The 14147-nt window shown below is 39.4% G+C and overlaps 1 protein-coding gene across 4 annotated transcripts in view; it reads left to right on the forward strand.

Annotated features, from left to right (window-relative positions):
* The window catches only part of THSD4 (thrombospondin type 1 domain containing 4), a 260249-nt gene that overhangs the window by 196587 nt on the left and 49515 nt on the right, over positions 1-14147 (forward strand). For all 4 annotated transcript variants that reach the window (XR_003534995.1, XM_027688407.1, XM_027688408.1 and 1 more), the window contains one exon: positions 8514-8718. Coding sequence is in view for 3 of the 4 variants with exons in the window: in XM_027688407.1 (XP_027544208.1) it covers positions 8514-8718 (205 nt within the window). In the remaining variant the exon portion in view is untranslated. The remainder of the gene's footprint in view (positions 1-8513; positions 8719-14147) is intronic.

A 14147-nucleotide genomic window follows, 5' to 3' on the forward strand; every position in this document is an offset into this window, starting at 1 on the left:
TTTTCTTTTAGTCGAATGGGATGTTTTAAAGTGTGCATTGATGAATCTCAGCTTAGGACTTTGGCACAAACCTTACAGCAACACCGTGTTCAGAAGCAAGCACTAGTTGAATCCAGTCCTTGCTGGTTGAAGAGCAAAGGTCTATTTCAAGATAAATCTAAAAAGTCTGACAAATGATCAGGGCCCTGTGAGATCCTACAGAGAAGTGATCTGCAGCTGGGTGGGGTCTTCCACAAAGAAATGTTCACAGGTGCTTGTATTCATAGGAAATGGGTGTTCCTCTTTCTGCTGTTGTGAGGCAGACACACACTTGGAAGGAGCTTTTTATGCCATCACATCCTCTGCTCTTGTGGTCTCCTCCCTCTTGGATTCACACATTTCCTTCCCCTACAGCACTGATGTACAGCCAAAAATCCAGATGGCTGAATGGGAAATGGACTTTGTGCTTAACTCATGTAGCAGAGCCAGGGTGCGCTGCCTCCTTGCCCAAATTCTGTTCAACAGGAGTATGTAAAACTCCAGAACATTTAGATTCCATGTGTTTTGCAGGGCATTTGTAATAAGCTCCCCTTCCACCTTTATGTTTTTAGGGCTATTATTTTCTATAGGACAGGCACAATTTTAGTATTTTTGTACTGCAATCTCAAAGTAGAGCTTTGGAAGAATAAAATCTGTTTAGTTTTGTTTATTCAGAAGTAGACAACTTGGACCTGTAAGTTTGAAAGATTTCTTTGCAAGCATCTCAGTTACAGCTGCATATAGTATATAGTTTCTTTAAGAAGAGAGGGCATTTGTATTTGTGTAAATAGATAAATTTTGTGTATTTGGGTAAATCACCCATGTTGTTTAAATGGATGTTAATTGGGGTGATACTATAGAGCTGTTCAGCACCAAGGATGGAGAAAATAGAACTGTATTGAATGGAGGCTTCCAGTGCTGGCTGTGACATTGGAGATGGAGTGGCTGCTCTGCCACTTCTGATTTTTCAGAAGAAACAGATTGTACTCAAATGGAAAATATGCCAGTCCATTTTCCATCTCCTCTTCCTAAAGGGCAGGATAAAAACAGCATTGAAGAGGTCACCATAGAACTTCAAACAATCAAATACCTGCTGTGGCAACAGTGCCTCTCGCTGCTGTGTGGGAGAGGTGAGTGTTTGCCTGTAGATGCTCAGGAGGCTGTTCTGAACTTGAGTCTTAACTAAAACTATTTGTGGTCTCTTCCTGAGGTTGTCTTCAAATGCTGTTACTGTTTGTTTATGCTCTTTATGACATTAATGAACCAGAAAGTAATAATGGTAGTTATTGTAAGAGTTCAGAAGAGAACTTAAAATGCAGTATTTTGAGGCCAGCAGGGAGTTGGTATGTTGTGTTCAGACACAGCCATACCTTTGGATAGATTATATTGTGTTTTACACTTGTGGAGACCCTGAAATGGGCAGGGTGCATTATTTTTTTTTTTTTTGCATCAATAATACTGGGATATGATCAGGCTGGTGCTGACATGCATTAGCTCTGGCCACTCAGATGAGAGGTGTTTTAAAAAGGCAGAGAACTAATATCAAGTACAGAAACTGTACTACTTTGTTTACCTGCTTGTTGTCATTGCCAACAAGGTCACATTAGGCTAGATTTTATGAACCATTGCATGTATTTTCAGACTGCACTGTTAGTGAATTCAGTACGTCTGTACATCCAAGCCCTGTCTGCATATTTGAAGGCTTTAACCTTCTGATCCACATCATAAACATACACTTTGTGTACAAATCCTAAGAAACAAGATACCATTCTTAAAGAATAAAATGTGTGGAGTTGCTATCTGACCTTAGCTATGAAATGGTTTTCTGCTTTGCCAGTTGTGTTGTATAAATAGAAGCATAGAGTTTGCTACTCTTGCTGAATCTGTGATATCAAGTAATCTGATATATTTGCAGCAGATCAATATATTCAAGCAGACATGAGTGCTTTGTTATGTGTGATTTAGGAATATTTTTTTCAGATTAAATTTAGTCTGGTCTTGGGCTAAAGCAGCTTTACTGTCCTTGTCATTTTAAGTTTTCTGAAGTGAAGAAGCAATCAGTGCATTTTAGAGATGCACATACCATTTGAAGCTGTTGTACCTCTTGAGCTTTACAACTTTCAGGGTATGGAGCTTCCAGTTGCAAATTCAATGTTTGGCTTAAAAAAAAACAAAACCACAATCTTTCAATTTCAGGTACTTTTTTTTTCTCTCACGGTATTCCCATCCTTAATGAGTAATCTTAAGGAGCAATCTGATTCCCTTGAAAGTGTGAAGACCCAAAACTGAAGCCCCAGGACCCTGGATGTGCTTCTGAATGCTCTGGCAGCAGATATGTCTGGGAACAGACTGACCCAGGGTCCAGGCATGGTGAAATTAGTCTCCTTCTGTGTTAGGCTCATGTGCCTGTGGTTGGATTCAGTGCCCAGAGCCTCCTGTGAATGCTTCAGACAGATTTCTTCCACCCCAGGCAGAAATGAGTGCTGAGGACTGAAGTGTGTGTGATCAAATGGGGAAAGGCCCACCAGCCTTGCACTCCCAGTGTGTGCATTCCAATGGAATATTTGTGTCATGGTGAGGGATCTTCATCTCCTTCACTCGTAAATGCTGCCAATGTGGCCACCTCAAAACACTTGAGTAATAAAATCCTTTAATAAGCTCTTTGTAGAGTGGAGGGCTCAAAACTGAGTATTTATCTTGACTTTGATAAGGTGACAGCCAGCAATGTTCTGGTTCTGTTTCAGCTCTTTGTTGCAGCAGCATCGCTGGAGATGGGGCAGATTTCACCCACCTTACTGGGGTTTGTGTATGGGAGAACTCCAGGTCCCACTTATGGAATCTTTCCTTAGAACAAAAATAACTTGAGAGAAGTTGTTTTGCAAACTGCCAGAGGTATTAGTGTGAGATGCATGCTTTACATTTTTAATCCCCTTTTATTAGCTGTTACTAGATGATATCTTTAAGGGCATCTTTTCACTTGATTACTTTTCCTGGATGGCTTTACTTTTTCCATTGTAACAAGAATAAAACCTTTTTGCTCTCAGGTAATTTTCTAGCCAGTAAGAAACCATTGAATGTCTTAGTGAAAGAGTCTTTATATGTCTTTATGTGAGTGGCTTTTTTTTCATTGAATCAGTGCATATCTAGATACTATAAATGTCATTTGAATTCTTAAGGTTGTCAAAAATGAATAGCTTGCTTCTTCTTGCTGTCTGAAATTTATCTGACCAAATGAAATTCAACATAAAGCACAGATAGGTAATGAAACCAGCTATTGTGCAGGTAAGAAAATCTGTGATTGATTAAGTGGGCGACATCTGGATGTGACCATAACCTATTGGTGAGGGGCTGTAAATAGCATCAAAGATTTGTGAGGGTTAGGTCTGTGGGCAGCAGGAAATATTTGAAAGCCAAAGCAGGATCAAATGTTTAGGTAAAAATTATGGTTATAGCTTACCACAAATCAAGCGAGAGCCATTAGAATGTTGTTTGTTATCCTGTGGTTGAATGTAAATTCTCAACGTTGCTCCTTTGATTTGTAATGCAAATGAGGGTTGGGTTGCAACCTTGAAGACATGAGACGCTGCAGTGAGACAAGCAGGCCCTGCTGGCTTTGTTGTGCTCTGCCTTTGGAGGTTTCCTGGAGGTACCTGTTGCTCCACAAGCACAGCCTTGGTTCCTCACTGCTGAACACCCTGCTTATTTTGTTCCCAGTGAAGAATGTGCACCACCAAACCTTGCACTTCTGTTTGTCCATGGGAACTCCCTCCCACAGTGAAGTGCTTCAGCCCCTGGCTGTGTGCTGGCATTTGCTCGCTGTTCTATTGCAATGCTACAGAGCACAAACATTTTGGCCCCCTCAGGGAATGGCAAAGCTGAAGGCATTTCCTGGAAATCTGTATCATTCTTCTCATTTACAAATAGCTCTGGCAAGTGAGGTGTGCATTTGGTGGGAATCCTACTCTGGTATGACTGGCGTGTGTTGGCTGTTGCTCTGTAGCATCTTTACATCTTCATTGGTGCCTCATTTAATACCTGTCATAGACAGATAGAAATGGAAGGAATTATATTTATCTAATTTTAGGAGTTAAATTTATAAGTTCATGCGTGAAAGTCGAAGGTTTTAACAGTGGCCAAAGAAAAGTAGTATTGTTATCCTCAGCTTCTTCACACACTGAGGAGAGAACCACCCAGCCAATCTCCAGGCAACCTTGCTTAAGTTTTGGGGGGGAAAAGAAAACAGAAAACTAATGTCCATCCTAGTGGAGAGGAGAGAGATTTATTGAAGATAAGAAACAAGGCTTGTGATGGAAGTATCAGAAACTGCCTGGGAAAACAATCTAAATCCACTAATGCAAACTGTAGTTCCAGGAGATGAGGAGCCAAAGCTTTGAGATGCCAAAGCAGTATGTGCTTTGTTGTTACTAATCTGATGGACCTCCTGCCTGGAGGGGAAGGATTAAATGAGTGGCACGTCTGTGAGCTGCAGTTGAGTGAAATTAGTGAAGTTGGGACTTTCTTAATTTCTCTTGCAATGCCTTCTTTATCCAGGCTTCCTTGGACAAGTTCTTAAGGGGGAGCCTAGACTGTAAACACCAAGCTAAACCAAGTGTTTAAGGACTTACTTAGTCCCTCTAGTCCAATATCACGAGTGACTTTGTGGATAAACTGCTCCTTCTGGAGTGTGCCACATCTTTTTTTTTTTTTTTTTTTTTTTGTCCTTCATGTGTTTGGAGGATCCTCCTTCCAGGAGCATCAGCTCTGCAGTCTCCTGAGGGCTCTTAGGGTGACCAACCTGCAACTGAGTCTCAGGTCCTCCTTCCTGGATGTGGCAGCTGCTTTTTGGGCATTCCCACCAACCACCATGACCTCACTGGGAAATCATCCAGCTCTGTTGGCACCACTGGTTGCATCCTGTCTGGTCCCAAAGATTTGTGTACATAAAAGTTCCTCAGGTGCTCCTAAACTTGATCTTTCTCATTCCCACAGATTCAGTGGGAGTGATTAATTTTACACAGAAGTTCAAGTGAATGGAAAAAAATTATATATATATACTTCTGTTTGACACATTTAAGTCCAAAAGTCATTTAAACTTGCTAGTAAATTTTGCATTGTGAAGACCATGGGATTGACATAATTCTGCCCTGTCAAATCTATAAAGAGCCTGACCCTTGTGACTTGGCAAATTTCCCATTGATGTCAACTTTGAAGTCAATGAGGATTCCTTTGGAGGGCAGACACCAGAATTTGGATTAAAATATTTGTTTATGATTGATAAATGAAGTCCACCTGGTGACCAGACAAGGAGAACATATGATGCAAGAAATAACAGTTTGAGAGGTTCTCCTTCATTTCAGTTTTGTACAACATTTGTATTTCAGATTAAAATACATTCCAAACCAAAATAAATCTTTGGATTGACTGAGATATTTTAAGAACCTGTTACTGATAACAAAACAACAGCAGTTGTTACTCATGTGATAAAGGCTCATTTGAAAACAAGTGCAATACAAACTTTGTGTTGAGGTGTAAGAAATTAACTTTTTTCTTTTTTTTTTTTTTTTTGCAAAGACCTTCTGCATTTTGATTTCACAAGGATTGTAAGTGCCACCTTGTGGACATCATTTTTCTTGTATCTCATAGGATAGAAGTGGTACATTAGAATAATAAAATTTACTTTCAAAATCTGTGACAGAAGTTATGTTTTCTTTGAGGATCAGGGGATTTTATTTATCTTCCAGTATTGTTAATTGATGTGCTGAAGTTGAAGAACATAATACCTTTGGGTTCGATGGCTGGGAATAAAGCCAAACTCTACTAGTCTTGTTGTGGAGCCCTGCTCCTTCATGATTTTTGCAGTTCTTGCTGGAATTCCTTTGTTGGTCACTCTCAGATCTTTCTTCTGAGTAAGACAGTGATGGGATACACAGGAGTGAAATCCCAGATGTCTGGTATTCTGACAGGCTCTTTTTGTTGTAATCCCTTGTCCTTGTTTGAAAGTGCCATTTCCTGCAGGAGCCCATGTCATTTTGGAGGGGGGTGTGGCTTGTAGGGTTTTTTTGGTTGGCCATCCTGATGTTCCCTGTGTTTCTGGCAGCTGCATTCTGCTGGTGCTGTGACACCTCATGGTGCTGGGCACATCAGCTGGGCCATGTTTCTGAGGGTTTTGGGAACTGTCTTGTCTCCAGTACCCGAGCACCATGATGTGTAACAGCAAACCCCAACTCAGGCATTGCTGCAGTTTTCAGAAATAAAATCAAATTTTGTACTGAGGAATACAGAGTTTCCAGTTGTATGCAGCTAATTTTCTGCTCTTTAATAACTTTAAGATATTGTCATCAAAGTATATTAAGTATCTGCTGCTTATTTTGAAACTATCTCTTGAGGATCTGGAGTTTCCTCTGTAGCCAACTCCAGTTCCAGCCTGTATTCTAGGAGTAAATCCAGTTGGTTTGTCTGTGTGTTGTTTAGCTGTCAACCATTCCAACTGCTTGTGCACATCACAAATTCCTACTTATCTCCAGGCTAAAATTAGGCCATAACCAGTATCAAAATTCCAGGACATCAAATCTCTTTCTTGGCTTGCTGCTGAAGTGCTTTCTTATGTTGTCACAAAACAGAAGCTGATTTATCTCATAGATAAGTTGGTTTTTAAACTGTTACAGAAAATAACGGTGTTGTTTTTGTGAAAACACAGTTGCATTCCTGGTCAGTGAAGAAGTCTCCAAATTAACATCTCAGCTGCAGGGAAGCTGTTTTGTGGAGTGCACAAATGGTCACCACACCTGAGCTCCTGGGACAACACCAAATCTCCAGTGTGCCAGTTCACTTGTGTCCACTTCGTTACTGGTTGAATTATTAAGAGAACATCTTCCCATTCTGTTTGAAAGGCCTGGGAAGTAAAAACATCTGACTTTATATGGAGAAAATACCTGACATGGCAAGAAAAGCTTAGAAATTCAGGTAGAATATAGGAAACTGTTTATTAAAATGAGGATGATGGAATGTCAAATATGATTCTCTTAACAGAAGAACCATGAACAATGTAGAACAGGGGTTGGTTAAAAATATAAGGCTCCAGCACTTGGTAGGTAAGATAAAAAATGATTGAGGAATTGTTGTTTACATGCTTTTATCACATTTCAACTTTAGTGTAAGTGGATCTGGTATCTCCTTGATTTATCTGTTAACAGCCTTAGATTTTTCCTTTTATCTGTTGCATTGTTGCCATATTTTTAACTTATTATGACATCTTTCCTGACTTCCAGCTTTAGTGTGATCATGAATGATTTCTTTGTGCTTAAAAAAAGCTTTTTTGGGGGGTAGACATGAATTTATTTAATTTACTTCGAACTACTACATTTGTAGAATGATAGAATGGTTGGGGTTGGAAGGAACCTTAAAGATCATCTAGTTTCAACCTCCAAATTACATTTCATAAAATATGTGATAGGTTTCTGTTCTACTGGCTCATGTAATATTTCATTCTTATTCAAATGAGAATGAGAAGTTCTTTTTTTGGATGTGCCAGTTAATTAGGTGTTCATCATAAAACTTCCTTAAGTCTGTAAATACAAACCAGCACCATCAATGTTTCTGTAAAACAGGAAGTAGTGCATGTACTGTAGAGACTTTTAAAGTGCAGTAACTTGGAAAGATTTTTTTTTTCTTGTTTGTGTCAGATCTGTAACCTTTTTTCTGCACTTTAATTTACATTATTTTAAATGCCCAGAGAAGCTGTGGCTGCCCCATCCCTAGAACTGTTCAAGGCCAGGTTGGACAGGGTTTGGAGCAACCTGGTCTGGTGGAAGATGTCCCTGCCCACGGCGAGGGGGTGGCATGAGATGATCTTCAAGGTCCCTTCCAACTCAAACCGTTCTATGATTGTAGGAAATGATTTATTTGGAATTATCCCGTCCAAGTGGGTGCTACTGAGTGGGTTGAAGATCTTCTACTCAGTGAACTGAAGGATCCCTTCTCTAACTGTCAAGGTGCAGCATAAAGATTTCTGAGAAACCTCTTTTGGTGACAGTAGGCTGAGTGCTCAATTTTAGAGGAGATCAGGACAACACTGTATATGTGAAGTAGTTCTGCTTTTGTAAAAAGCCCGTTTTGAATCCTGACGTAATCATAGCTCTCCACCTCTTCTCTGACTAGCAGCTGTGGGAACTGTGTTGTTAAGAGGTTCTTTCCTTCCAGCCGAGGAGGATGCAATCAGTGATGAACAATGCATTACTGTTCTAGTGTGTTCTTGTATTTTTGGTAGCAGGATGTAAAAACCTGTCAGCTAACTTTGGAACCCCGAGCCTATGAACCCTTTAGCTTTTCTAGCCTTTTCCCATACGGAGGAACAAAGGAAGACATTACTGAAATGCTGATTCGCAAAATGGTTTCACAATTGATTGTTCTGTGAAAGTCATACTATCCTTGGTTATTATGTCCAAAGTCTGCAGTTGTAAGATCTTGGAAAAAAGAAATCTTACTTTATTTTGCAGAGCATTGGCTGTGACGACTATCTGGGTTCTGACAAGGTGATTGACAAGTGTGGAATATGTGGAGGGGACAACACTGCTTGCAAGGTGGTGTCTGGAGTTTTCAAACACACGCTAACAAATCTTGGCTACCACAAGATAGTGGAAATTCCTGAAGGAGCTACTAAAATCAACATTACTGAGATGTCAAAGAGCAACAACTATTTGGGTAAGTTGCATCTCAGTGAATGAAGCCTTCTTTCTGCTCTAGTGCAACTGGGTGGAGGTTATGCCAGGAAAGGCCTTCTGAGCAGTGTGCTATAGGTGTCAAGAAGAAGAGAGAGAAGGGGAAAAAATCATTAAACAGGTATTTTGATCCGAAATGTCTGTAATTCCAGGTTGTTCATGCACAACAAACGCCATAGACCTGTTCCCGTGTATTCCCTGTCCATCTGACCTGGCTTTGCTATTTCCTATTAGTTGGTTCTGCTGTGGTGTTTTCCCTTCCCACATCATTGCCCTTCTCTGAGCAGTCAGAAATCCACCAAGCATTGGTTTTTCAGGTACATTAATTGAGACTGCTTGAGGAGGAAAGAGCATCTTCTGATTGCCTAAAATTTCAGTTCTTTTAAAGTGAAAGAATGTAAAAATTTTATTGAGATAATTTGGTACTGAGGTGGCATTTGCAGAATCCAAGGTCATTTGTACAGTTGTTTATTCTGAAGCAGGTTCTTAATTCAAAACCATACATCGTCCTTGAATGTTTACATTAACATAACATCTTGAGGTATATTTCTAGATGTGTGTAATGGGTTACAACTCGGAGATTATGTGGAATTTATGCAGATCTATGTCAGTCTTGACATTTATGAACTGCGGCTTTCCCTGTTGTCACCTGTCCTGTTCCCAAGTTACAAAGCCCTTGGTTTGTCTGTATTTGTGCATGTTTTGGAGGCAATTCTGCTGAGTGAACTGGAGAGAGAAGAGTCAGTTCAGATTTATAGAACCTGCTCCTCACCCTTTACTTTCTCTTCACCTGTTAGTCCATCCTTAGATCTGTCTTACCAATTGCTAGAGCAGATAGTAAAATTGGTGTGGTCTTTGCTAGAACTGTACTGGAAGTTCCAAATCCCAATATCCTGTTGGACAGCTGCTTTATCTCACTTGTGGCTGGTGAGCATCTCAACTGCTGCTCAGCTACAAGAAAGGAAAATGCTCATTATGGAATTGCTTCTCTCCTCTTTTCTGCTTTCTTCCCCTTAATTCCTGCTGGAGCTGTACTGAGTTCTACAGGAACATTGCCTGTGGATGGGAGTTTATTGTGGATGGGAAACAGTCTGAACTGTAACGTGAGCTCCATAATTGTACAAAAATAGTGACCCTTCAAAAATTGAAGAAATAACGTAAACTACCCACAGTCCAAGAAAACCAAATGTCTGGACCTTTTGTAGGGTGGTCTTATCAGTTCTAATTTGTCCTGGTTTCATCCAAGTGAGTTTTTGATACGTTATGTACTTATATGCACTAGCATTCATTTTTTCATGCCAACAGTTTGTATAACATCCATCAACACCAACTTGATTGATGATGAACTAAATCAATAATTCTCTCTAAAGAACTTCCACAGATACTTGTACACTTGGTAGAAAATGGGTGAGAACGGAGCTTACTTGGCAGTACAGTGAAAGCAGTCATGTTACTAATATATAAAATCATGGAGCTGAATGTAATTTTTCTGTCAGATTTATGTGCCAGCATCTGAAAACAGCTGGCAGAAAAATTCCCTTAACTGTGTTAAAATGGCCTCAGCCACTTCAACATTTTTGGAATGGGCAGCACAGAAAGAAAGTAACATTTTTTGATTAAAAATAACCAGGCTGTTGGCATGGTTCCCATGCTACTCCTTAACTGCTTATCCCCTGAACTCTTAGTTTATGCTATCATCTCTTTTCTTTCCTTCTTTTTTTCTTTTTGTTTTTTATCCATTTCATATGTTTTATTTTAAAGCTGCTGGTATGGATTTAGTCTGTTCAGTTTGCCAGCTCGCTCGCCTGTTAGGAATTCCTGAGGATGTAATTCCAGCTAGAAGGACTCCAGCCGTTCTGCTTACATTGTTACACAATAAACTTGCTTTATTGAGGCAGGTGAGTTGCACCAGGACAGCAATGAACACGTTCCAGCAGATCAGAAAACTGAAACCACAGACAGGTTTATCAAGCAATTTACTGGACAAGTGAAATGGTAATTGTGAGGTTGGGTTTTGGCATATTGGTGGTCACAAATTTCCCACTGATAAAGCAGCATTCAGAATATAGACATAGTGCACATAACACTGGTAGAGCTGGGAAGCTTGAGAACTCAAGATCTGGTATTTACTGTTTTCTCTATATTTATGGTAATAAACAGAAGTCTTAAACTTTAAAAGTAATAATTAAAAAAACCCTTATCCTTAAGGTGTAGCAACAACAGGAAAAACAACCCAGCAGCCATTCCTTTAAGGATGTAGTTGAATGCTTTGCAAAACTGAATTTTCCGGACCCTGTTCTGTCATGATCCAGTTGTAGCCAGCAGAGCTGCTTGTAAGCAACATTCCACTTGTTTCAAGGAGTGTAAGGTAGTTGCTTTTGGTTTTCCTTTCACTTTGTACATTTTATGGTTTCTTCAATGCAAAAACATAAGTTGGCTCAAGGTCACGAAGATATTTTTTTTTAGAAGACAACAGCAGATGTTTCTGGGAATTGGAGTTATCCTGTGTGTCTCTGTTTAGGAGATTGTCTTGGTTCCATGTGTTCCAATTTTTACAAAGCTCCACATCTTTTCACTGTTTTGTCAAAAGCACCAACCAAGTGAGCAATCAGGAAAGTTTGTTTTCACAAGGAGGTATTTCTGTAAAATCAGGAGGTGCTGGAAAAAGCAGGCAGGAATATAAGTATCAAACTCAGCTAAAAGTCATCCGAACATTTGAAAGCTTCTCTAGACTGCTTTTGTGAACTTTTCTGTAGTAATCTGTTGCTCATTGTTGCAGAGCTTGTGACCCTCATAAAAAGCACAATCCTAATGATGCTGCTGAATATGATGGAGCTTCTTGAGGTTTGCTAATTTTAAGTACTGCATTTTTGGGTTTTGCACACAAGTTGGAGTGATTCCAGTATAACATTTTTAAGTTCTTGCTACTTGTAAATGATAAACTTCTGTCAAAAGAGAAAACATGACAGTGGTATATAAAGCTTTAAAGTGTTTCTGGAACGTGTCATTATCTGGGTATTCAGAATATGCAGATTAAAGGAGACAGGCAATTTCAATGGCTGGTTTAGCTGGTTTTTCATGTAACTTTATAATTAACTTTTCACAAAATCCCAGTTTTGGATAAATGAATTTCATATAACACAAACGTATTTCCTTCCCTCCTTGCCCAAGTGCTCCAATTCCTTTTAGGCTTTCCATTTCTTGCAGCTCTTCACTGTAGGAAGAGTGTTGATCTGATAGAGGAAAATATTTTAGCAGTCAGTTTGAGAATGAGCTGCAGCATTAACTAGTGTTTCTTAGTGACCCAAAATGAACTAACTAACAGAGCCATTAGGTGTATCTGAAAATCCCCGGGAAACATCTCATGTTTGTTTTCTAGTGTATGTTTGTTCAGAAAGAAAGCAGTCCAGTTTGGAGTGCTGTATAATAGCTATTCATTCCTCTTAATAATGTATTCATCAGGCTGTATATTTACTCTAGTATATTATTACAATTTAGGTTTAGACTCTCTAAAGTGTAAAGAAGGTTAGAGGCTGTGCAGTCCTGAGCTGTGTCAGAACGATTTGCTTCTCAAAGCAGTTTTCAGCAACATTTTCTTACTGGCTGATGTGTTAGACCCGTTGGTAACAGAACAGCTGACCTTGGACAGACTTTTCCATTGGCAAAGCGCTGCTGTCACATGCTGGTCTTGTACAGAAAAGAGACAAAGACATACTTTTTATCCCACTGGTAATCATCAGCTGGCCAGTTCTCGTACACTGACATGGGAAGCTTGCCACTGAATTAAGTAGGACCATAATACCTTCAGTGGGACCAGGATGTTACAGCACTTGTGCTGCAAAACATGTGGTTTTGAGTAGAAATACTTCATCATCTTTGGGATTGGGATTTGAGATAATGGCAAAATTTAAGGCCAAATAACACGAATCTGAAGTGATTATTTGGAAGGTGGGGGGGGTTTGCCTTTTCTGTGTCTTGAGAAGCTAATTTAAAGAAGCTGGTTGTTCTCCATATCCACAGCCTCAGCAGCAAGGCAGTCTTGGTACCAGTAGTTAAAATTTAGCTTAATACTAGATTGAGAGATCTGATTGTTGAAAATGTTCTCGTTTTGAAATAACACTTGCCCTGTGTGATGAACTCGCTCTCGTTAAAGGAACGTGGGGATGTCCTGTAGCTCAAGGAACAGTTTATTTCTGGGGCAGTTGTCCGAGTTTGGAGTCCTGTGGCCTTGGGATCCAGTTCATCCAGCAGTCCTGGGCACAGTGCCCCCAGTGCTGGCAGTTGGGGTGTGTGAGTGTCCCGGGAAAGGGAGGGGAGATCCAGCAGGGTTTTAGCAAGTCCCTTAATGTTTTGTTTCTCACTTGAACACTGTTTGCTACAAAGATGGTTGTTTCATAGTGAAATTCATTTCATTGCTCATTGTAAAGAACATCACAGTTCCTTCAGGGAATATATTCTGTATTTCAGTTTTGGTTTTAATGGCATTAAGCAATTTCAGCCACTAAATGAAATAGAGATATCTTTGGGTCTAATCCATTTCCCCCACTTTCTGTAAAATGATACTCTGCTATTGTAGCATCTTCTCTTGGCACATGCCAGTGTATGGTATTTGTGATTAAAGTAAGAGTTGCACATTAATATTTTTAAACTAAACTCCAAGAGGTGTTAATAGCACTTTTGTGAAAATTGGTGTCCCTGAACACAAATATGGTTGTAAGAAATTTGTCATATGGAAAGAACAGGAGCTGATACTAATGGGGCTGTGAAAAGATGCTCAAAACCCACTTTCACTCTATATTCCATGCAGCAGATAACATTCAAGCAGTACATTTCATGATGAAATATTGTTGGCAGCTCTGGAGGTTAAAATAACGTTTTGAAATCAATTTAGAGATTCAAATTTACAGCAGATAAAGGAGTTAGTTTAGAACACTGGCAGAGAATTTGGATAAACGTTGTTAGAGGCACTGATGTATCACAGGTGATCATATGAAAAGTTTTATAATATAAGCAATTAACTCATTTTTTCATGTGGGGCTAAGTAGATCAATTAATACACTTCAAAATATACTTATTTTTTAATTGCTGTTACTGATTTTATTTTAATTTTATTTTTATACAAGTTTACAAGTTTCTGTGCAAAAAAGTTGCAACAAATACTATATAGTAATATGGAGGAGAGGATACATGTTTGAGTTTTAATGACTTAAACATGGCATTTCTTCTGGTGTGTATTATTCATTGAGTGCATCCCTGTCCGTGCACTGGAGTTGGGTTGTTTCTCTTGCATCCACAGCTTACTGAATGCAACACTTAGAAAACATGTAATTACAATATCTGGATAAGAATAACTATTTTTTTTACCTTTTGTCCTTGGTCCTCTTGCCTGTTCTCTGCTGGAGTTAAACAACA

This window comes from Neopelma chrysocephalum, unplaced genomic scaffold (genome assembly GCF_003984885.1).
Source record: "Neopelma chrysocephalum unplaced genomic scaffold, ASM398488v2 Primary Assembly neopelma1_75, whole genome shotgun sequence".
Lineage (NCBI taxonomy): Eukaryota > Metazoa > Chordata > Aves > Passeriformes > Pipridae > Neopelma > Neopelma chrysocephalum.